Raw genomic sequence first — 23,796 nt, forward strand, 5'->3', positions numbered from 1 at the left:
ATTTTAATACCTGGTATCGGCCCAAGACCACGCCAATTCCAAGTGGACCTAAGCCAACCTAACCCATATTTTATTAGTTCATTCAATCCTGGGCCGAGCTAACTCAGTTTGGTCCACTGCGCATCTTGAGTCTGCCTCTAAAAATGCAAAATTACATTTTTTACTAAAAAAATTAAATATTATAATTGCATCCCCTCTAAATAATATTATTTAAACGTGATCTCATTTTGTTAGAATTTGGATTAAGAATACTGATGTCCGCCCATATTGGTTTTCTAATGCATAGAAATAAATTGGCCATTGGTCAGTAAATCTTTTCTCAAAAGTGATTTTTGATTTCAAATACTCTTAATTTAATATTTATCTATTTTTTTACTTTTTTTTACAAATACTATTTATTTTTCTATAATTTTTAAATCTTTTTTAATTATAGCGTTCTCCAAAAATAGAAACACGCACAACTGTTATGAGTGTTTGGTGAATGTAATTGAAAAACAAAAAGCAAGTTATGTTTTTAAATGACTTTTCGACCATCAACTTTTATAGATTTAGAATTCTACAGTTGGTAACCATTATATTACGGAACGGCCTCATTCATATATGGTTAAAAAGGTCAGTTGCCATTATTTTATCTAGATTTACAACTTTGTAGTTGATAATCATTATATTACAGAGCTGCCTCGTTTTTATACAGTTCAAAGAGATCGATCGATCATCATATGACCTAAGTCTAGAATTTTGTAGTTGAGAACCATCATACTAACTGTCTCATTCTTATACAGTTCAAAAAGATCGATTCGCCTTCATCTTACTTAGATCTAGAATTTTGTAGTTGATAATCATCATACTGCGAAATTACCTGATTCTAGTACAGTTAAGAAGTCGGTCGGTTATCATCTTACCTAAATTTAAAATTTTGTAGCTGATCACCGTCATATTTTGAAACTTCTTAATTTATATAAAATTCAAAGACATCAGGGCCATCATCTTACCTAGGTCTAAAATTTTGTAGTCGATAAGCATCATAATTCCAGAACTGCCTAATTAGTGTATATCACAAGTATATTAATCATCCTGTAATTGATTAATTTGATTTAACCAAATCTTATTCAAATAAAAAAATATTTGTATATATGTGATTGCTAATTTTATTGTGTTTGAAAAATCAAAACACAAATAAAAATATATAGATTAAAATGTTAAAATGGATACAATCTATTCAATCCCTTGATTCTTTTCTTCAAAATATATCTGTGACAAATTTGACAAATTCAAAGGGTAATCTCTACGTAGATCTCCTTTGCAGTTGAATTTGAATTTCTATAACGTTAATTCGAGGACTCCCGCCTGTAATTCCAAATTAAACGATATAGTCTTGACTTGAAATTTAATAATTTGAAAGTGAATTCGCCACTTGGATCTTGTTGAGAGGATATTTAAATATTTATAACTGATAATTTGAGGATCTTGTTTTAATTTGATTGGAGCTTACATGCAATTGCTCCACATGGCGCAGTCTGATTGGTTGGAATCTTTGACTGCGAAGCATCATTTGATTGGCCGAAATACTTTATTTTGACACTTGCCGGCCATCAATTTGATGATAAAATATATATTAAAATATCAATTAGATTGACTATTATACTTGAAATTAATTTAATAAATTCCAACATATAAATAGAAAATTGACAATTAATATGTTATTTGATATTTATCATAATTTAATTGGGTGCAAAATCCATTTATCTACAATATATTATAAAGATTTACGCACATATTGTTAATGTCCTTTAATTATATGGTTTACATGTGTATTTAAGACATGGTGGCATGAAGACTCACAAAAGATAACATCAAATAGTTTGAAGTCTTGGTCCGAAAAAGCTTGCCCGTCAAGCTGTCTCTACTGGAATTTTTCAGCAAACGAGCAGTAGAGTATTTGTAGATGATGACACATTTGCGTGCTTCACAATTCATGTCTGAATTGACAGGTCAAAGCATGTGGAAAACATTTATGCACACAACCTCGTTTTCACAACGTCAACATAATTTTGTTCCAATGATAAAATTGAAACCTCACAGTCGGGGATCGTAAATTTAATTAAATCCCATAAAATAAATATATATTTATTTTCTATAAGATATGAATATTATTTTGAATTAAATTTGATCACATTAAATTAATTGTAGTCTAAATTGTTTTAATTAATATAAAGGTCGAAGAGTGGAGACTCACACTTAGAAAACCGTGGAATACCGGTTTGGACATTTCAATATTAATATAGATAAAACATAAAGATTATTTTCACTCATAAGCGGCAGTTTATAACACCATTTTATCAATTTTTTTGTTGTGTCGATAATATCATTAAGTTAATTTTTTTATTTTATTTTATTTTATTTTTTAAAAATATGATGTATTGCTTTGTATATCTTAATTTTATTTATAACACATTTTAAAAATAAAAAAATTATGTATTATATATACGAAGAAACGGCCTGCCACTTAGCTACTTAAAAAGCAAAGAAAACCAATGTGCTTTTGTATTACCAGAAAAGGTTTTTTTTTTAATAAAAAAATTATACATAAATTATATGATAAATATAATATATTTATCCTAAAATTAGATTTGGTTTGAATTTGATAAAAAAAAATAAAAAATCCTACTTTGAACCAGAAATTTTCCACGACGAAATCAATGGTGAGAAAATTGGAATTTTCACCTTAGTCTATATGTCTGCTTTGAGTTTGACAAAAGAGAATGAAAAAAAAAGAATTCAAAGTTCAAACATGTGAAATTACGGAAGAAAGCGTGGGTACCAAGATTCTTCCTAAGAAAGAAAAATCGCACTACTCCATGCAAAACATACGATTATAGTCCCATAGTGATGCAGGTCGCTCAAATTTTGGGATTGGGTCGTCGGACCTTGTACTCTGGGTCGGGTCTCTGAATCCCTTCTTGAGCTTCCTACAAGTAGATCCTGAGAACAGAGCGAATATTAGGCTTGTCGGGTAGCCCCCATCTAAGGCCCTCCAATACTTAAGTTAGGAAAAGAGAGGTGGAACGCGATCAAGAGAGAACAAACAAGATCAAGAAAATGTAATAAATGCACTTTTCCAAATATTCATAAATGCTAGTATTTATAGTCGTACGATACCGCATGGTTGAGTGCCACGTGGCATCATTTGGGTGATCTGACCTCAGGTGATCCAACAGCTAGCAAGGTTGGCGGGTTCTATGGATTCGGGTCGGGTCACACACGGATCCTGCCATTAGTAGTAAACTGCTTTAATAAATAGGGGCATTTTGGTCCTTAAATAAATTACCCTCATCACATAGCATAGCATTTCAATCCTTTTAATTTCATGTATTACGAAATTTCTAAAAATATGTCGAGTTTTTTTAATTTTTAATACTATTTTATAAAATAAAGAGCTAAAAATATTAAACTCATATCCTGTGAGCCTAACAAGTATAATTTGGCTTAGGATTTAATGCAATTTACCTTTTTTGTGATATTGCAAATGAGCTAATTATCCCACTGTAGAAAAATAATAGTAACTTTCTTCTTATATTTTTTAAAATGAAGCAATTTACCTCATTATTTAAAGATAAATTAATATTTTTTTATAAAAAATAATTTACTCATTTATAATATAGAATTGCTTGCATTTTTCACATTTGGCCCACTACTCCAACTGAGATGCACAAGAAATGAACTGATATTTATTTATGTATTTATTTGTTATTAAATAATGTTCGAGTATTACGATGAAACAACTCCACTTGAGAGGGTTGTTAAGCAACCAAGTCAACTATAAAGACTATGAGTGTAAATAAATGGAGTTGAACGGACTTATTCGATTTTTAATTTATATTCGTATCTATATTTAATTTAGTTGAGTTTGTTTGTCTGAGGATATTAATTTATACATTTTCTTCATAAAGTTGATGTTTTTATTTTCATATTTTAATTTCTGAAATAGAAATTATAGTGAAAATATTTATTTGTACATATTTTCATTGAAAATATATTAATATGACAGCATAGATTAATATAAAACACAATCTCATGAATTAATTTAAATATATTTTCAATTTCATATAAACAACTGTACAAAATTGAAAATAAAAACTGAACACAAAAATATAAACAAACATAGGACAATGGGAACTGAAGTCATTTAGTACACTTGAATTACAGAGAAAATCAAGTCTACCTCTCTCTCTTTCATCTCTTTCATGACATGAATCACAATTGTAATTATAACGACAACTATATTTGAGTACTCTAACCTATTTAACTCTCGAGCATAGTTTTTGAAACTGTTCGGACTGGCCGGTCGAATCGATTGCTCGTTCATGTACCAGAAAATCTAATAGCCCACTATCAATTTTCGTAAATTACACTTTGTGTTGGTTGAGACAACAAGATTGTCGCTCATACTGTATTTTTTTATCTTTTTTTGATTCCAAAAAAAAAAAAAGAAAAGAAGAAATTGAAAGAAGAAGAGAAAGAAGAATTGTAGTCTAAAAAGGAAAATGCAAGGCACCATCCAAACCCATCAAATAACCTACAAAAACATGGGACTCAAATTCAAACCCTATCTTTCAACTAATACTTATCTAATTTGATCAAAATATGCCCAAGAATTGTCTTAATTTGGGCAATAGTCAAAACCAGTAACACATTAAAAATTACAAAATTCCAACCACCCCTCTTCTATATAAACACACACATGAACCCTACCAAAACTACTCACAAACCCAAACTTTACTACAAAAATCATGAGGCACCTATACATGACCCTTGTCCTAATCTTACTACTTAGTATCTCTTCATCATGTGTCCAATGTAGCAGATTGTTGCATGATGAAGAGGAAGCCTTAAAAGAAAAGGGCATTTTCATTCATTCACTTGAAAAGGGTCCTGTTCCTCCCTCCGGCCCCTCAGGCTGCACCAACATCCCCGGCAGCGGCGGCCCCGGCTGTCCCATCAAGGAAATGCACTTTGCCGGTGGCCATGCACCGCCACATCCCGGTGGCTCCACCGTGTATCCGCATTCAACGGCGTCGTTTGGGGTGGCCACTAAACAGAAATGAAGTAGTTCTTGATTTATTCATGGCTAGCTGCAGATGATCATTTTTTACTAGTAATTCTTTTATATTATTTTTTTTTACTATTTTTATGACTTTATTTCTTACTACATTTTGTACATATTATACAAGCCTGGAAGCAATTCTTTCAGGATTTAGTGGTTGTAGAAAGATGCATGAAATCATGTAATAGGAATTTCAGTTGATTATTAGGAATATAAATTTATTAATTTCTAATTTTTCATTTATAGTATACATTTATTTAATTTGTTCAAACATCAAATTCATCCTAGCATTTGAAGGCTGAAATAAACTAAATCTTTATTACAACCAAAGATAATATATGATTTTGAAAAATTGTAATTTTGATCCCATAATTATGTTGGCTAATAATTTTAGTCCTATTGAAGTTCAATTTAAAAAATTGGCACATTAAAGATAAAATTGCCACCTTCTTATAGTTACAGGACTAAAATTATAAATTCTCTTATTAAATTTAAGAATTATTATTTGCAATTATCAGTCCTGATATTAAATAAATAACTATGTGGCGATGATTTTCTTTTACTGCAAAAACTAATAACCAATTTATTAACAATTAATTTAAACATATTCAAATTCATGATATTCTTATAAAATGCAAAATTTGGGTTGTGGTTCCGTTTACTCAACTTAGGAAAGTTTGGCCAATTTACAAATTTGAATGCATAATGACTAATCATGCAATATCATGTGGTTATTAATTTTTATCTATTTAATAATTCATCATCAATTACGTACAAAAATTGGTGATCATGTTGGCACTTTGGAAGCAACAAGGAAATCGCATACACAGCCCATCAACTCTTGACATTTTAGGGAAGTGGAAAAAAAAAATTGTTAATAATTGTTTAATATTAATGGACCATATTTTATTTAATTAAATCCAATTTGTTCGGACCGAACAAATTACATAATAAATGTGACTATATTTGTTATAGAATTGATCATTTTTTCTTTCTTGATCTGAACTAAAATTTACAAGAATTGTGTTTATTTTTTCACGATTTTTCGTGAAAGAATTATAACAATGAAATCGGACAATAAATATCTCATAATTTTTTCATAAAAGAAATGTTAAATCAAACACTTACACTCTATTTTCATAAAGCTCGATTTCAAACATCTCAAGTTTGAATTGAGTCTCTATTAGTTCACCGACTTCAGAAGCTAGCTCGACTCACCTTACATTTCTAACTTCAAACACTAAGCTAAGATTGCTGACTATAAATTTTAATGCTTGATGGGTCTTTATTTTACGGAATAATTTTTCACAATCATTTATTTCTTGTACTGTTATATATATAATCAATTTATTAATTAGTAACCGAGTATAAACCTTATAATTTCCAAAAGAATAGATTGAGGATCAAATTTAAATACAGGGAGTCCGATCGTGACTATCGATCTATAACGTATAAGATATTTTGATTTTAAGTTGAATCGTTGACTGAAAGACAATTAATTGAGAAAAAAAAAAAAAGAATAAAAAGAGCAGAGAAAGTGAAGAGACTTGAATATTTGAATCCATATCGGTCTTGACCCGTTCTCCACTACGAATGCTTCAATTCAAACACCCACGTTCTTGGCATGCAATGCAACCTTTGCTCCTCAACAATGTCAAAAAACTACTGCAATAATAATAATATTACATACCAATTTCAAATGTCAATCTTATTGCCATGAGAAAAACATATGTAGACCATATTAAGTTTGAAATGTTCTAAGTCCATATATCATTTATTTCAATGAGTAATCACGTAAAAAAGTCAATAATTACATTGCAAAGTTTGAAAATTCTGATGCATATGTTTTGTATGGAATTCTTACAAATATTAATATCCTTTGGTGATGTACCGACAATTTGGTGGCTTTTTCTGTTTTTCTTGGTCGTGAGTAAGTATAGTGATAATTACTAGCTAGCAATAACGAAAACTATACATATTTATGTATATGTATGTATTAATTAAGGATGTAAGTTTGAGAAGTAAAACGAAAATGAGAAGGTGTATCAATATTTTTATTACAACTGAATTACACCACCCCATGATTAACAACCAAACTTTAATGGTTGCTCCAATCAAGAGGCCACAAAGGAGAAAAAAAAAAAAAAAGAATAAACAAATGAAAAATGGTAGAAGAAAAAAGTGTGATAATTTCAAATCTTGTATCTCCTAACTTATACACCAAAACAAATGCTCAAGAAGTTGAATCTTTGTCCTTCTCTTGGCCCTTCGCCACCACAAAACCTATATCAGCCGGTGGTGCATGGGCAGATCTCCGGCCAGCAAAGTGTCGTTCGTTCAACGGGCAAGAGCCACCGCCCTGCTCTGGGATGTACGTGCATGGAGAACTGCCTGATGGTGGCACTGGACCTCGTGGAAGAGACTCGAGCAATAGGGCTTGTTCCTTCAACCATTTCTCCATACCCAAAAGTCTCATCGCATCAACCTGATTTGGAGTCATCGACATAACGAGCAAAATGTTGAAAATAAGAAAAATCATAAACCTAGACGATGCCATGTTCGGAGGGAGGTTTAATGAGTGCATGAACTTCTCTTTCAGCTCTTAGGACTTGAAGAAGAAGAAAAGATATGCAAAGCAAAGTATGAGGTGGAAAGTATTTATAGACAGTTCAAGAAATGGAAAGTCTTGTTTTTCTTTTTTATTTTTTGGATTTTGACTTGGCCTAATAAGTTGTTGCGGTCTTGGTTAGTTCTGACCGGGACATAGGATAAATCTTGATCCTAAGTAGTTTAATGTTTGAGTTGTTCCAATTCAAAGACACGGATTTTTGAATAGGGAAGCAATATATTAGTTCATAAAAGAAAGAAAGGTTGAAAAGGGAATTAAATTAACAATGGGTTTATCATCTTTGACTAATTGGAAGTTGAACAAAGTGCATACAGTATAAGAAAAGCAGAAGAGAGAAAAGTGGAAAATAACAGGTGGGGGGCTAGTTGAATGAGTTTATAATTTGGAACAGAAGTAGGTGAGGTGGAAAAATCTGGGTACAAAATGTCAAAATTCCTCATAATAGTAAGTTCTGCATATTCAAAGTGTGAGAATGTCTGATGTCATGTTAATTTTTTGAATTAATTACACTTAAACCCTTTGAAAATGCTAAATTACACTTTTTCTCAAAAATTTTTTGTAACTACTCTTACACTCCCTCTGAAAATTCTCAATTTACGCTTGACCCCTTCCGTTAAAGTTTGGACGGAAAATGCTAATGAAAGCAAAGAAAAATACATAAATTTTTAATTTTGTCAATTATTTAACATTTTCATATATAATTTTTTTGTACTTATAAAGGGATAAATATAATATATATATATGAAGTGAGGTTAACATCATTGGTTTTTTCTCATAAGTATAAAATTATTACATTGACACATTAAATGATGGGAAAAATAGAAAATTTATACAATTTTTTTTGCTAACGTCAGTATTTTTCGTCCAAATCTTAACAGAAGATGGTCAAGTATAAATAGTGAATTTTCGGAGGAGGAGTAAGTGTAATTTCAAAATTTATTTGGGGGAAACTATAATTTTGCATTTTCAGAGGGGATATACGTGTCATCAACCCTAATTTTTTTGTAAACTTAAATATTGAAATAATTATTGTATTTAGTTAATTACTAATAAAATAAGAGTTCGTTATTAGCTACAAGAATATCATTACTAAGATTTTATAATTTCTATGATCTTATCTTACTTAAAAACTCAAAAGCTTATTTTTTTATAAACTCTACCTAAAAATATTTTACAAAATAAATTTAGCTAAACAATCTCTAATTCTCACCAATTCTGTGAAGGATAAAAGTACAAATATATCTAAAATCTTGATTATTAATTTCATACAAAACTGTCTTGCCAAATGGGGGCCGTGACTCTCGGACGGGGAGGAAGTAGTCCAAGTGTACATGTGTTTCAAGAGCAACCCTTGTCATAAACGGGGAAGTAGTACTACAATTAGTGCCACTCTACATGTTTTTCAAGTGCAATCCTCATCAAATGAAGCTGTGCTACACTAGTTGCAACAAATGAGTTGCAATTGCAGGACTTGTGAACATAAAAAACTGTGTATACTCAAGCTAGAAACGTGGAATTAAATTTGTTGAAACTTGAAATGTGTGTACGGTATAAAAAAGATGCAGCTCATTAGTCCCCATGCTGAAGGATATGAAAACACATGATATGAGCACATAGTGCAACATGAAAACCATTATCTCATAACAAACAGATAAAACTGGACAAATGCTAAAATTTTCAGAAATTCTAACCTTTTTTCTCCTTTTCATACCTCATTCGATGTTGGGCCCTGAGTCATGATTCCGTTGCCATTAACTCAAACTCGGCTCCTGTCACAAAGAAAATCACTAGTTTGGAAAACTCCCATCTTCAACTAAGGTGGCCTTCACTTGTTCTCACTGCCGATGACGGCTGCTGCGGATGAATCTTGTTCTCACTGATGTAGTAATATATCTTGTTCTTTGACTTCACAGTTACAGTGAATCAGTGATCCACCAAGATTGAGAAGACCGACAAAGTCTTTTAATTAATTTCGGAAATATTTCATCGGGCTGAAGTGTTGTGAGTAATAGAAAAATGGCTAAGAGTCTACACTCATCAGAAACTTGTCCAATTGTTCCTTATGATTAAACTTTCCTCCAATGCATCCTTTTCACATTTTGTAGCAGAGGAATAGTATGCAATTTAAGCCTTGTGATAGCCAGAAACCGATCATTTATTCTTTAGCATAAACTTCTTAATCTTATTGAGAAGATACAATCTTCACCTCCTCCTTCCAGATGATCAAGTAACATGGAAAAGGTAGCTGAATCGGGTGAGAATCCCCTTCTGTTCATTTCTTCCAAGAGTGGGATTGCCTCATGAAACTCATTCCTTCTGAGGAAACCTTGGACAAAACATTGTAGGTCACACTATTAGGTGCGCAGCCACTATTTTTCATTTTCATTAGCAAATTAGCCTCCTCTCTCAGCCCTTCTCGACAAAGTGCACCAATAAGGATGGTGTATTTTGTAACATTGGGCTGCAAGCCTTTTGGAGGAAGTTCACTGAAAATATTTCTTTCTATGTCAAGTTTTCCATCCTTGCACAATCCATCGATGGGGATAGCACATGTTACTATGTTAGTGGTGATTCCTTTATCTTCCATCATCTGTAGAAATGAAAATACCTCAGCGATATGCTGAGTCCTGCACCAGCCATCCAACAAGATATTGTAAGTCTGTAAATCAGGAGAAACTTGATGCGCTTGTATTTCTTCAAAAAGCTTTAAACCATTGGCGCATCTAACCTAAGGAAATGATCCCAGTAACATGGTTGTGTAAGTAATTGTTGTGTACTCTAATCCTTTAGAAGGAATTTCAAGAAAAAGACGCCAAGCTTCACCTACGTTGCCGTTTTTGCAATATCCATTATAGAAGATAATGTTTGGCTTAAGGCCTGAATCCACTGCAGAATCAAGTACTTTTCTGGCTTTCATTGTCCTTGCAAACAATATCCATCTATCAGGGCTAAGTAAGTGAAAATATCGGACGAGCGTCTGCTTGCATCATAATTTTCAGAACTTCCTCAGCCTCTTCCACCATTTCTTCCTGACAATATGCATCTATCGAAATGCTGAAAGTAAACACATCAGGAGAGATCTTTTGAGCTGCCATCTCGTTCAGTAAGTCCTTCACCTCTTTCTATCTACTGCAACTGCATAACCCCTGAATCATTGAACTATGCGTTGGAAAATTGGGTGAAATGCCCTTCTCGGTCAATTTGGAGAAGATCTGGAGAGCATCAGCAACCATTCTATCCTTGCAAAGACTATAAATTATTGTGGTATATGCTTTGACATTGGGTTTCCAGCTGCTTTTCTCCAATACACCGAGCAAATCCAGGGTGGTGAGAGTCTCTCCAGCTTTTCATAATTTCATTAGGTTCACATATTTTCTCTCTCAACTTCTTGAACAATTTTTCTGCCTCAGCGACCTTATGCTCTAAGAAAAGCCCTTTGATGAGAATGGTGAAGGTGATGGCATTAAGGTTCATAGCCACTTTTGAAGAAGCTGCCTAATATTGCGAACCCAAGACCGACTCGATTCAAAAGGCAAGGGCAATCAATCACAAAATTCAAGGTATAGTCATTTATAGGAACATCCCAGTCAAGCATTTTCTCGAACAAAGAGACGGCAACAGAGTAACGCTTTCATCTTCACAACAGCACCCAACAACTTGGTGAAATCAACAACAGAAGGCCGCGGTCTCATTCCCACCATTTCATGAAACAGAGCAATAGCATCATCAAGCTCACGAATATAACCAAAATCCAATCTGGGTTCGGCGGAAAAGCATCGATTACACTCACTGACATTGCCAAAAGTTAAGCATGGAAAACGAAATGGGCCATAATTCAGAGAAAAGTAGTCAATTTACATGAAGATTTAGGAACAATTCCTCTGCAAATCAACCCAATAGCAGACCCAGCCTGGTTCAACATCATGTCCTCCAGCCAGTTTCAATGAGGAGAATTTGACTGAAAAAACCAAGCTTTCAACAATGCTGCAAAGGACATTGGATATTGTCCCAAAAAATGAAAAAGAAAACAAATTTCAATAAATTGGGATTAGATTTTTATTTTAAATCTTATGGTATTTTTTATTGCAAATAAATATGATACGTTATTAATTTCTTTAAAAAAATAAAATAAATAATATAATTATTATGTACAACATGTATATATTAAATAGAATAATTCTTAAGTTGAAACATTGCAATAAAATTTGATAGTGTGAATCTCTAAATATTTTTATTACCATAGGTCGCTGAAAATGAGAAACACGTTGTACAGTTATTAGCACTCGTGTGGTTCGAATATAATTTGATCATTCAAAAAAATTACCCACCGAATACTAAGTTATTGAAAACTTGCAAAAAGAAAATAAAAATTTTACTTGTATCGTAATTTTAGATTTGGTGATGGTCGTTCAAAACTGAGAAGTGCGCTTTATAATCATTAATACTCATGTGGTTGGTATATAATTAATTGGATATGAACTTTTTAGACAGAAAAATCAGGTATGTAAAATTATATATGTTTTATTATATAAATATATATTTATTTTATTTAGTAAATGTTAATGTCAGCTATTATTATTTAATTAACAATTAGATAAAAAACAATAAAAAATCTCCCAAGCATTCAAAAATTAAATCAATAAATGAAAAAATAGCAAGCATATATATATATATATATATATATTATATAAAGAGCGACCCCAGTTTTTCTCATAAGAATAATAAGGATTCCATCAGGCTTCAGCTGGAATTTCCACGCCGCTGTTTCTCAATCGTCGTTCGGCTGTGTCTGCTGAAGAGCGTTTCTGATTACAGGTTAGCAGTTTTCTGACTGGGACATTGTGAAATTAGGGCTTAATTAAGGTTTAGGCTATTTTGCAGAGTTATGTGCGGATTTCTCATATTAGGGTTTTGTCGTTAGTACTTTGATATTCTAGGCCTGTGGCTGAGAATGAAATTTAGTGGAAGTTCCTTTGCAGAACATGGATTTCCTCTGCTTCTGTATGCTTATTTACGCGTATAAACGTCTATGAATGAGATTTAAGAGGAACCAGTGATGTTATATAGGAGGGTTTGAAAAGGAGAAAATTACTAACTCTTTAGCATTGTGGGACTCAATGTTTTGACCTTGTAAAGCAAGGACTGAATTTGACTCCCTCACGCTTCGGTATGAAAAGAGCAATTCCGCCCTAAATGTTGCAACTTATTCCTCCGGCAGACTTCAATATCCCATTTTTTCGGCTTGAAATTTCCGGTTAATTATGTATTTGAAATTACGTGAACGGGTCTAATTAAGTATAATTCATACCCAAGCTTCTGCCCCGTGTTGGTAACCTCACGTATCCTATTTTTGATTGGTTTTGTTAAATATCAGGAAATTACTTGATTCATTGCTGTACGACCTCTGTAAATATTGTGACTTGCGGAAAGAAACTATGCTTTCAGGACTGAAGTTCATACCACGGGATCAAATTGATAAAGTAAGTCTCACTCCTTCCTGTAGTGTGCTGAAGTATCGGAGAATTGCTTTTTGTTAGGTTATTTAGCTTTTGGTTCATATGTTTTGTGCCCCTCCTTTAACATTGTTAGAATGCTCTTGTGACTTTGCTACCTTGTGCATGGGTAACATAGATAAGACTTTATAACCCAAATTCCGAATCATGTCTTTTGCAAGTTCAGGGTATGGCATTTTTTTTAAGTGCTTGTTTTTGCTTTCCAGTCATTAGCTTGTTATCAGAATTTTCTTTTGCTACATTCTTATGCTTGTTAATGATGTTGTTTTTAAGGAAAAAGATGACACATTCAGCGCTTCAAGGAATGAGAGAAAAAAATCAGGGCATAGGAAGGAAAAATCGGAGAGAAAGAAGAGGCATTCCCATTATAGTAGTTCTGATGATGAAGGCCTTGAAAGAATAAAAAGTGGGTCTAGAAAGAAAAAGAAGTGGTATGATTCAGAAGAGGATTTGTCTTTGTCTTCCGAAAAAAGTGGTAGCGAAAGTGATCAGGAGCATGATCGGAAGAAACATAGGAGGCGGAAAGGGAAAAAGAAAAGGCGTGATGATAGCTCAGACAGTGAACGGAAAAGTCGGTCAAAGAAGAGAGCTAGTCGTAGAAGAAAAAATTATTCATCTGAAGATGAATCGTTGAGTTGTTCTGAGAGAGAAGATAACTGTGAAGAAGGGAGTCACGATAAGGGTGGGATGAGTAGATGGAAAGATGATGAGAAATGGGGCAAAAAGAGTGACCATATGGAAAATGACTTGATTGGTATGCATTGATAAAATTTACGCTTGTCTATCTTTCTTAAATTTCATGATTATTCCTCACCATGATTTCACATGTTAAATCAGATGATAATAGAGGATCTCAATCACAAAACTCCAGTAGCATTGTGAGGAAAGAAATGGGGTTGGAATGGATGCTTCGACCGAAAGACAATACAGAGAAGGCTTCTAATAAATCTTTTCATAATGAGCCTGAGGCAGCTCCAGAAGAAGAGGTAAACTCCCAAACCTTCTCTCTCTCTCTCTTACTGTTTTCTTTTGTTTTTGTGTGTGTGTGTTGGGGGGAGGGGGGTTGACAAAGAAATGCATAGATGAAGCATTTCTATTTTTCAGTTTGTCTAATGGTTTTCAAGGTCAAGAGCTACCTCTAATAGTAAGGGTGAGTTACCAGGCTTACATGCCAGGTGTCCGTGCTCATTATTTCTTGTCATTTATGCTTAAAAATGTTGATTACCCTCCCTCTATAAAAGAGCAAAAGTAAAAGTCTTACGTCTACACAGACCCTGGGTTTATTCTGAACAAAAGCTGCAAAGGGGTTGATGCTGGAACCAGTGTAATTGTGGCTGTATAGATAGGTTAAAAAAGGTGCATTGGAAATCATTTAGGGTTTCTGTTTTTGTTCTTGTTTCTGTGCCAGTAAATGATTATAGTTTTCTGGTCTGACATCATAAGCTTCTTAGATCAATTTGAATTTGAGCCAACTAAGCTTAAATGCTTGGTTTTGTTTAGTGACATTGTTTTGTTTGTGCTAGAAAGAATACTCCTTTAACATCCTTCAAATGCTGGAATGCAAACTTTTCCTATGTTAATATATAGTTGATCATTTGTAATTGTTTCCTGTTGCCAAGAATGGATCTCTCCTTTTTTTTTTTTTAAAAAAAAAAGTAAAAAATTAAGAATTAGAACTTCAGAATCATGTTCATTTATTCTGGAGCCTTTATGAAGTTCCTCTGAATGCCTTACAGCATTTTGGCTTTCTGGCTTATTAATTCTTTACTTTCTAACTTGTGTTTTTTGCTCACAAGATAAAGAAGGATAATCCTAGGGAACTAAATCCATATCTTAAAAATAATGGGAGTGGTTATCCAGAAGATTCAGATGGAGTGGAGACTGGGGGCAAACCAATCCTATCTACTGCTGTTATTGGTGATGGAGGCGCCAGCTGGAGGCTTAAAGCTTTGAAAAGAGCCCAAGAACAAGCAGCGCGTGAGGGACGGAAACTTCAAGAGGTTTGTATGAATAACTTTGTGCTTTAGTTGTTTATTCAACTATTATGTAGCAATGGATGATGCAATAGTTTCTTCAACAGGTGGTTGAAGAGCGCTGGGGTTCCATGGGTCATTTTGCAGCTTCTGTGGCTTCTCATAGTGTTGCGCCAACTCATGCCCATCTTCAAGCCATAAAACATAGGAGGAAGGGACTATTTAATGAAGAAAAGACAAATATAGATGAAGAAAATGATCAGAGTAAGAAGGTAATGGTTCACCATATGTCACTGCATCATTGAATCAGTTTTACATTTCTGTGTTACGAACAATGATATCCCTTTCAATCGACTTCCAAGTATTGAAATTCTAGGCTATAAAATTACAATTTGTTTTCTTTCTTTTGGTGTAGCTTAGGGTGTTCACATGATTGACAGATTCATGAATTAATAATGATAATAGATTTCCTTATCATCCTGAGATTGAGTTGATTTAGTTTTCATGTGCTGAAGTTAAAGTAACAATGTTTTTGTTTGAGCAAGAAATAAGAAGGTAGTGTCTATGTTGACTTGTTGTGTTTCATTTATATCAGGATTTTGATCAGAAAAGCGTGAAGGATTTTCAGCCTAGGCATCCTAAAATGAGAGTGCCGAAAGTTGATGATTCTTTGTCTTGGGGGAAGCGGGGAAGTAAAAAGTTGTCAACTGAGGATACTGCTCTTGTCTCTGCTGCCTTGTCCAGTTTAAATAAGTTTTCCAATGATGGAAGATTCATGGACGCATTTATGCATCAGAAGACGGGTGATCCCAGCAATTCCTTGAATTTTGAAGGAAGAGGTGGTCCAACTTCAGATGGAATTGTGCACGGAGAAACCAAAGATGATGCTGGAACAGTTAAGCCAGACATGAGTGCAAATCAATTGGCTGCCAAGGCCTTGCAACTCCGTATGAAAGGAAAGCATGAGGAAGCAGAGAAAGTGTTGGTAGGAGATTATTTTCATTGCATGTTTTCTTCTCATGTTTTTTTTTTCATAGAATCCTATTTATGCTTTACCCCTGAAAGAGTACCTAAAGGAATAGAAGTGTTTGACATTTTCTGTCTTCATATACCTTGAATATGTGCATCGACATGCTTCTGTTGTCTTCATCAGATTTGAGAATTCTTATTTTGGATGTGAAATGTTGTGTTGGGTAAAGGTTCATGTAAAAGTCTTGATGTTGCTTTCAATTTTTATTTAGCTCTCAATATATTGATGGCGTTGTAGATTTCTTTGCTTTTGTATGATCAACGAGTCCTTTATTTCTTAAGTTTTTTAGAACTCTTTAGCATATAGTTTCTTGCATGCACTAAGCACTTGTGATGATAATGACTACACCGTAACCAGTATGATTATGGTCACTATTAGGTCTGATCTCACTTCTTGTCTCTGCTTCATATCAATGATTAGAAGAAATCCCCCACCCCACCCCCTCGTTTCTGTGATCTGATCTTGTTTTTTCCCCTTCGTTTCTCAGAAAGAAGTTGAGAATATGAAAGAGAAGCAGAATATTAGCAATGAATCAAGTAGACAGAGAATTGATGGGACCACAAGCAGGTTCTTTTGCATGTTACCCCGAATTTGTACTATTTTCATGATTGTGTTTGGTCCTTCGAATATGCCTTTTATCTCACTCTATTTGGTTATGTGTTCTATTTAGGATTATTATGCAAGACGTATCTGCAAGGCAAAAGAAGAAGGAGGATGATGCAGATTTGCATCTAGCTCAAAAGATCATGCATAATCATCGATACAGCATATCTAATCAGGCGGATGAAGAATATGATTATGATGATGGTCCAAGGAGGAAGACTCGAAAGAAAGGAGGGGCTGGCAATCATAAAGCATCTGAGATAACTCATTCTGCAAACCGATTCTTGACTCAGCAGGACCGCTGCCAATTTTGCTTTGAAAATCCAAATAGACCCAAGCATCTAGTTGTTGCTATTGCGAACTTTACTTACTTGTCACTACCTCAACAACAACCTGTTGTCCCGGGTCATTGTGCCATCTTAACATTGCAGGTGACCTTGCGATACCTTTTTCTCTTTCTTATCAGAAGACTATTTTATTAAATCTAACTGATTTTCACAGATAGAGTCTTGTATTTTCTGGAAACCTTTTCTATTTTTCTTAAGCTTGTGACTCTTTTTTTTTTCCCATTTCCTTTTGCATTTCTTGACTTCACTCTGAAAATCTTGTTTCATCCCATCAAAAAGTCAATTATGTTCTATTTCAGATAATGCTTAAACTATCCACTTCCAGATAGTGCCAGAGAATGTGAATTATGCTACCTCAAAATTTGAATGCTATGTCAATTGCAGTACTGTGTAGCGCATAACTCACATCTGTGGTGTTCTGCTATTTTTCCTGGTAGTGTCGTTGTTTGGCTAGCATACTATTCTCTCTGAGCAGCAAGACAGTCGCATAAACTATTATTTTGTCAGAAAGCATTAATATGTAGATTATTAAAGTTCTGTGCTGCTCTTCAGGACTTGCTCTTTTAGTAGTCAATTAACTTTTTTTTGCAACCTTTCGGCCCAACAGCATGAATCTTCCACGAGAACTGTTGATGATAACGTGTGGAATGAAATTCGAAACTTCAAGAAATGCTTGATAATGATGTTTGCGAAGCAGGAGAAGGACGTACTGTTCCTTGAGACTGTGATGGGACTGGCACAACAGAAGCGCCACTGTTTGGTTGAGTGCATTCCTTTGCCCCAAGATGTTGCAAAGCAGGCACCTGTATACTTCAAGAAGGTTAGTCATCTGATATGAGCTTTCGTCGGCATGAGTTTCCTGGTAATAATCTGCTGGAGTGTTTATCCAGAGAGGAGACAGGAACATTTTGTCTGCTCTCGGATCTTTCACATTTTGTATTTTTCTAAAATTTATCTGCATCACGGATTACAGAAGATCAGATGTTGGTGAAGTTGGCCTTTACATCGGTCTCTCAAATGTGTTTAGTCACATAAATGTGTCTGAATAGACTATGTGCTCTGTAAGAGAGTACCTACTCTCTGCTTAGTTATCTATCCCAAGAACCACTATAAGATGTCCTGGAGTTCATAAATCTTTAACCTCTTTTGAGATAGAATAGCTTGTTACCACAATTGTCTGCAATCAGAGTTGCTGCCTAATTAATAGCAAGCCCGTCTATTTTATTAATTCAGAATGTGCAACCGAAATGAAGCCTCAATCTTGCATATTCTAATTTTCTTTGCATCTTATTGATTCCATCCATATTGTTATGGGTAATTTTTACACTATTATTAATTAATTTTGAAGTTCTTTGTTAGTTCAACCTAAGCTTACAGGTGCAAGCTCATAGAAATTTTCTATTTCTCTAAACGTATACCTGCTGCAGGCAATTGATGAAGCTGAAGATGAATGGAGTCAGCACAATGCTAAGAAGCTCATTGACACAAGTGAAAAGGGCCTCCGAAGTTCTATCCCCAAGAATTTCCCATATTTCCATGTTGAATTTGGACTGGACAAGGGATTTGTTCACGTGATAGATGATGAAAAAGAATTTAAAAGCAGCTTTGGCCTCAACGTAGTAAGAGGTATGCTCCGTCTGCCGGCTGAGGACATGCACCGACGTCGGAGGAATGAGCCTGTAGATATACAAAAGCAAGCAGTTGCCAGTTTTGCACGGGATTGGGAACCTTTTGATTGGACAAAGCAGCTGGACTAATTTATTGTTCAGAAAGTGTAAACACTTTTAAAGTTGTGTTTTTGTTATCAAGTTTCCAGTCTTGTGCCACCTTATTGGTGTGGCCGAGTGAAGTTAACTGAGAAGAAAGGTAACTTGAATGGACATTAGTTGTCTGTTTATCGCCTTTGGATTGAGTATGACCCAATGGAACGACTGGTGGATGGTGGATTATGGGGATGTATGGGTGGTGCTCATCACTTACGCACTTTCAAGTCCAATGTATGGGGTTTGCCATTCAAGAATCTCATGTAGGTCAGAGCTTCTGCTGGTTCTTTTGCTAGATAAGTCGTGTAATGCTGCAGCTACAGGCTTGCATCTGAGCTACTACGCTGTAGATCAGTACTGTCTATATGTTGCTGAAAAAAATAGAGAAATTTTGTTCCTTTTTTTCTTTTTGATGTTGTCAATAATAGTCATGTGGACAAATCCATTCTTCGACGAATCTTTTTAATTTTTATGATACCAGCCTGCAATCACAATTTTGGTGCGAGTTTGTCTTGGTTGTCTGTTTTAAGAAGCCAAAATTTCAGTTCAACTGCGCTAAAACTCCAATACTGATGGAACCACTGTATCCGCACTGGGAATGACTGAGCGGAGATCCAAAAAGTGGTGGTTCAATACGTTAGACACAAGAAACAACTGCATTAGGTGAAATTGTATTTTAAGTTGCTCACGATAGATAGTGTTGTATTTATGGTCTCACAGTTTAATGATTTAGCATATTGGTTCCATAGGCTAAAAGATTATAGTATTTGAGGTGGAAAAATGCTACAAGTTTTTATGTTATGGAATCAAATGTTTCGAAATTTTCTATAAACACAAAAATACAACTTTTTATATTATGAGACCAAATATATTAAGTTCGTAGACTGAGATATTAGAAGTAGTAAACCACCCTCAATCGGATGGACAAAAAGTACAGTTTTTCGGTAAAAGGGTGAAAAACAAATCTAACCAAAACGAGCAACAGGGTATGAGGAACAGCTGGAGATGTATGCATTTTATACAAAAGTATACAAAATCAATTGTACCCATCATCAAAACTTATTCGTACAACACAAAAAACATTAAATCCAAGAACTCAGTGCTATAAATTACAGAAGAGTTCTGCCACTTTTTTCAGAACAAGTACAAAAGGGAAAAATCTCAAAGGATCCGAAATGCCTTTTGTCTCCCATCATCTTTTGTTACACTTTGCTTCGTACTTTTTGGAGATGACAAAAACACAGAGCATCTACCTCTGAACCTGCATGAAATCACCATTATGAGACAATAGAATACAATACATGCATAATCCATTTGAAAAGTTCAAGACCCGAAAATTGAACCGAATATGCACAAAGATAAAAACACAGCCGCCCACAAAATGCAATTCAACAGATCTCTATTGCCAAGATTCAATGGAAAAAAATATGTAAGGAAGAAAGCCAGGATCCCTTCATTCGTGTTGATAAAGAAAAAATGACGCGTTTCCATCTCGTTATACAAAGAAAGGCGGTCGAGACGAAGGAGGAAAAGGACGAACCCCTTCTCAACCGCCGTTTCTCTGTATAACAGAATGAAAAGGGTCCGCCGCCACCACCACCACCACCACCACCGCCGTCAATGGAAATGGCAAAGTGCAGAGCTAGGGCTAAATGCTGCCGACAGGTTTTTAGCTAAAATTGGGTGGCCAGCGACCTATTATATAGGCAAATCCGTACAAATGGGCTTTTGTTTTTCTGTGTATATAACATAGCACAGCCCAATAACCCAAACCCACATGAAATTAAACCCAAAACTTTACTCCTATTGTGGTTGCCGCGCTTCTTTGTTTTCTTTTTCCCTGTGTAGGTACTGAGATTGTGGGATTCAGGTGGAGGAGAACGAGAAACCGTATATCCAAGGGACGGTTGAAAGAGGTGAGATGAGATTCTTCAAAGCTCATTGTCCCTCCTTATATGTTAAAAGAAACTGTGTTCTTTTCTGATTGGTTGTCAGTCTTTGTGTTCTTAGCTGCACCTACTTGTTTTCTTGCCATGTCTGTTGGGGAACACTGATTTCCTGCTTATTGCATGAGATGGTTTTGTTTGATTGAAATGGAAATGATTTTTATGCACCGGATGCTAATTCCATGTGGGTTTTTCATACTTTGTTCTGTATGCTTCTTACCTGTTTGAAGAAATGCCTGAGTCGATTGGCTTCGGGTTGTTGAGAATTGCTGTGATGAAATTACATCATCATCATGATGGGCCTGTCTTTAAGTGTTGAAGCTTTATTGTTATTGGAAACTTTGGTGTTTTACCGGACAGTTTTGCAGGTGGTTGTTAACTTGCATTTTTTATTTTGCAGTAACTCAGCAGTTGTATTCAGAGTGAGTACAAAAACCAACACAATGTCAAGAACAGCATCTATAACAAAACTGGCCCGACAGGTTAACCGACTCAAGGTAGAAACAGCTCTGCCTCTGTCTTCAAGTTACAGTACAGTGCTGCACTCAAATAGTTATCAATGGAGCAAGGAAGATAAGATGGAATTCCCAAACCATAGGACTGTTAACAATTCCACGACTCAGATTCAGATTAAAGATTTCGGAACTGTGACCCAACGCCAAATAGGAGAAAATGTTTCAAGAAAGGATAAGATCAGCTTTCTTGTGAGCACACTTATGGATCTGCAAGATAGTAAAGAAGCTGTATACAGTACTCTCGATGCTTGGGTTGCGTGGGAACGGAACTTCCCCATTGGGGCTTTGAAGCAGGTGTTAGTTGCTCTTGAGAAAGAGCAACAGTGGCATAGAATAATCCAGGTTATTAAATGGATGCTGAGCAAAGGACAGGGCACCACGAGGGGAACATATGGCCAGCTGATTCAGGCTCTGGATATGGACCATAGGGTAGAAGAAGCACAGGAGATTTGGAAGAAAAAACTTGCTTTTGATTTACATTCAGTCCCATGGAAACTATGCAAGCTTATGATCTCAGTATATTATAGAAATAACATGCTAGATGATCTTGTGAAGCTGTTCAAGGGCTTGGAAGCTTTTGACCGCAAACCCCCAGAGAAATCCATAGTGCAGAAAGTAGCTGATGCATATGAGCTGCTGGGCTTACCTGAAGAGAAGGAAAGAATACTGGAGAAGTACAAGGATCTGTTTGTTGAGTCGTCTAACGAAAAAGCTAAGAAGATCAGCCGTAGTCGTTCCCCAAAGAAAAGAAAACCAAGCTAGAATGTGTGAGTTGGGTCTCATTATCCATTTTGTAATTACAACTGTTGTTGGTCACCCTCCTTAAATCATTAATTACATAAGTATTAACGGCCTGTACTTTTTTCTGGATAACCTCCTCTATCTTTCTTGTGCTTGATAATTAGGTTCTCATCTAGGTGGCTAGTTTCATGCACTAATACTCTCATGGGAACCCAAATGTAGCCTGACTGGCTTGTATTTATTGCAAACCAGGTACGTGGTTTTGCTTTGACTCGCATAATGTTCATTGGTCAAAGTTTAAAGTTTGGACCACACAATGCTGTAAAACTGGAACTTCATTTATCCTTCATCTCTGCCCAACATGCCAACCTTCTCATAATTGTGATGTTCATTAGTCAAAGTTTGGACTTTGGAGTTTGGTGTACACAATGCTATAAAACTACTCAAACTTCAAGTGTCCTCCATCCCTGCCCCAACATGCCAACCTCAAACCTTTTCATAATTCTGCTCTCTGTTCTCTTCTTTCTCTCTCTACTGCTCCCTTCTTTTTCAGAGAAATGCCATCCAGATGACAAGAAAGCCCTCCTTAAAATCAAGAAAGCCCTCAACAACCCGTACGCGTTGGCCTCATGGGATCCCAAGACCGATTGCTGCGAATGGTACGTGGTAGAATGCAACCGCATAACACACCGCATTGTTCAGCTCCATCTCTTTGCCTCCAACGTATCCGGCCAGATTCCAGCTGCTGTCTCTGAGCTCCCATATCTTGAACTTCTAAGGTTTCATAAACTGAATCTTACAGGGTCAATCCCACCATCCATTACCAAGCTCACTAACCTCAAATTCCTTGACGTGAGCTGGAACCATCTGTCAGGACATGTCCCTCCATTCCTTAGCCAACTCAAAAACCTGACTTTTCTCGACTTATCATTCAATAACTTCACTGGTTCAATCCCTTCTTCGCTTTCTGAGTTCCAAAACCTAGGAGCTCTCCATTTAGACCGCAACAGTCTCACAGGGAACATCCCTGAGTCGCTCGGGAGATTCACTGGACAAGTCCCAGATCTTTACCTCTCCCACAACCAGCTAACAGGCGAAGTTCCAAGATCCCTAGGTGACTTAAACTTCACTGAACTTGACTTTTCGCATAACAAGCTTCAAGGAGACGTCTCCTTGTTTGGCACCAACAAGACTATACAGATAGCAGATTTTTCAAGGAACATGCTTGAGTTTGATCTTTCAAAGGTGGAGTTCCCCGACAGCTTGACATCACTGGACTTAAACCACAACAGAATAACTGGAAGTCTGCCAGAGGGGTTGGTGAAGTTGAATCTCCAGTACTTGAATGTGAGTTACAACAGGCTTTGTGGTGAAATTCCAGCGGGTGGAGAGCTGCAGAGCTTTGATTATACTTCTTATTTTCACAACAGGTGCCTATGTGGTGCCCCGTTACCTGATTGCAAATGATTCTTCAGAATCAATAACAGCTTTATTAAAGAGTAAGTGCTCTAGAGATTAGATATAAGCATGCGATTGTGGCTTGCATTCCGTCTGACTATTTATAGAGCTAAAATTTTGATCTTTATCGTACTTATTCAATTCAAGAGACAAAACTGTAAGTTACGACGCATG

At 35.3% G+C, this 23,796-nt stretch overlaps 3 protein-coding genes and 1 pseudogene across 3 annotated transcripts; 3 read left to right on the top strand and 1 right to left on the bottom strand.

The window, feature by feature from the left end:
• Window positions 1-9,437: 9,437 nt before the first annotated feature.
• Window positions 9,438-11,587, bottom strand: LOC110012694 (uncharacterized; annotated as a pseudogene).
• Window positions 11,588-12,431: 844 nt separating this feature from the next.
• LOC105171661 (CwfJ-like family protein) lies at window positions 12,432-19,467 on the top strand. Its single transcript, XM_011092854.3, has 11 exons — window positions 12,432-12,548; window positions 13,108-13,213; window positions 13,520-14,000; window positions 14,084-14,232; window positions 15,043-15,246; window positions 15,327-15,491; window positions 15,815-16,204; window positions 16,737-16,816; window positions 16,920-17,283; window positions 17,807-18,019; window positions 18,627-19,467. Exons 2-11 carry the CDS (start codon window positions 13,169-13,171, stop codon window positions 18,954-18,956), a joined length of 2,421 nt encoding a protein of 806 aa, XP_011091156.2. The 5' UTR covers window positions 12,432-12,548; window positions 13,108-13,168; the 3' UTR covers window positions 18,957-19,467.
• Window positions 19,468-20,063: 596 nt separating this feature from the next.
• Window positions 20,064-22,296, top strand: LOC105171660 (PPR containing-like protein). Its single transcript, XM_011092853.3, has 2 exons — window positions 20,064-20,878; window positions 21,309-22,296. Exon 2 carries the CDS (start codon window positions 21,352-21,354, stop codon window positions 22,183-22,185), a length of 834 nt encoding a protein of 277 aa, XP_011091155.1. The 5' UTR covers window positions 20,064-20,878; window positions 21,309-21,351; the 3' UTR covers window positions 22,186-22,296.
• A 130-nt stretch (window positions 22,297-22,426) lies between these two features.
• Window positions 22,427-23,787, top strand: LOC105171659 (uncharacterized). The gene has a single exon (XM_011092852.3). The coding sequence runs from the start codon at window positions 22,444-22,446 to the stop codon at window positions 23,629-23,631; it is 1,188 nt and encodes a 395-aa protein (XP_011091154.3). The 5' UTR covers window positions 22,427-22,443; the 3' UTR covers window positions 23,632-23,787.
• Window positions 23,788-23,796: the final 9 nt, after the last annotated feature.

Source organism: Sesamum indicum, linkage group LG10 (genome assembly GCF_026168435.1).
Source record: "Sesamum indicum cultivar Baizhima isolate 11 linkage group LG10, ASM2616843v1, whole genome shotgun sequence".
In the NCBI taxonomy this organism is placed as follows: domain Eukaryota; kingdom Viridiplantae; phylum Streptophyta; class Magnoliopsida; order Lamiales; family Pedaliaceae; genus Sesamum; species Sesamum indicum.

Coding starts and splice junctions, on each gene's coding strand:
- LOC105171661 (XM_011092854.3), top strand. CDS start 13,169: ATGCTTTCAGGACTGAAGTTCATACCACGGGATCAAATTGATAAA. Junction 14,233..15,042: donor AGGCAGCTCCAGAAGAAGAG/GTAAACTCCCAA, acceptor TTTGCTCACAAG/ATAAAGAAGGATAATCCTAG. Junction 15,492..15,814: donor AAAATGATCAGAGTAAGAAG/GTAATGGTTCAC, acceptor CATTTATATCAG/GATTTTGATCAGAAAAGCGT.
- LOC105171659 (XM_011092852.3), top strand. CDS start 22,444: ATGTTCATTGGTCAAAGTTTAAAGTTTGGACCACACAATGCTGTAAAA.
- LOC105171660 (XM_011092853.3), top strand. CDS start 21,352: ATGTCAAGAACAGCATCTATAACAAAACTGGCCCGACAGGTTAACCGA.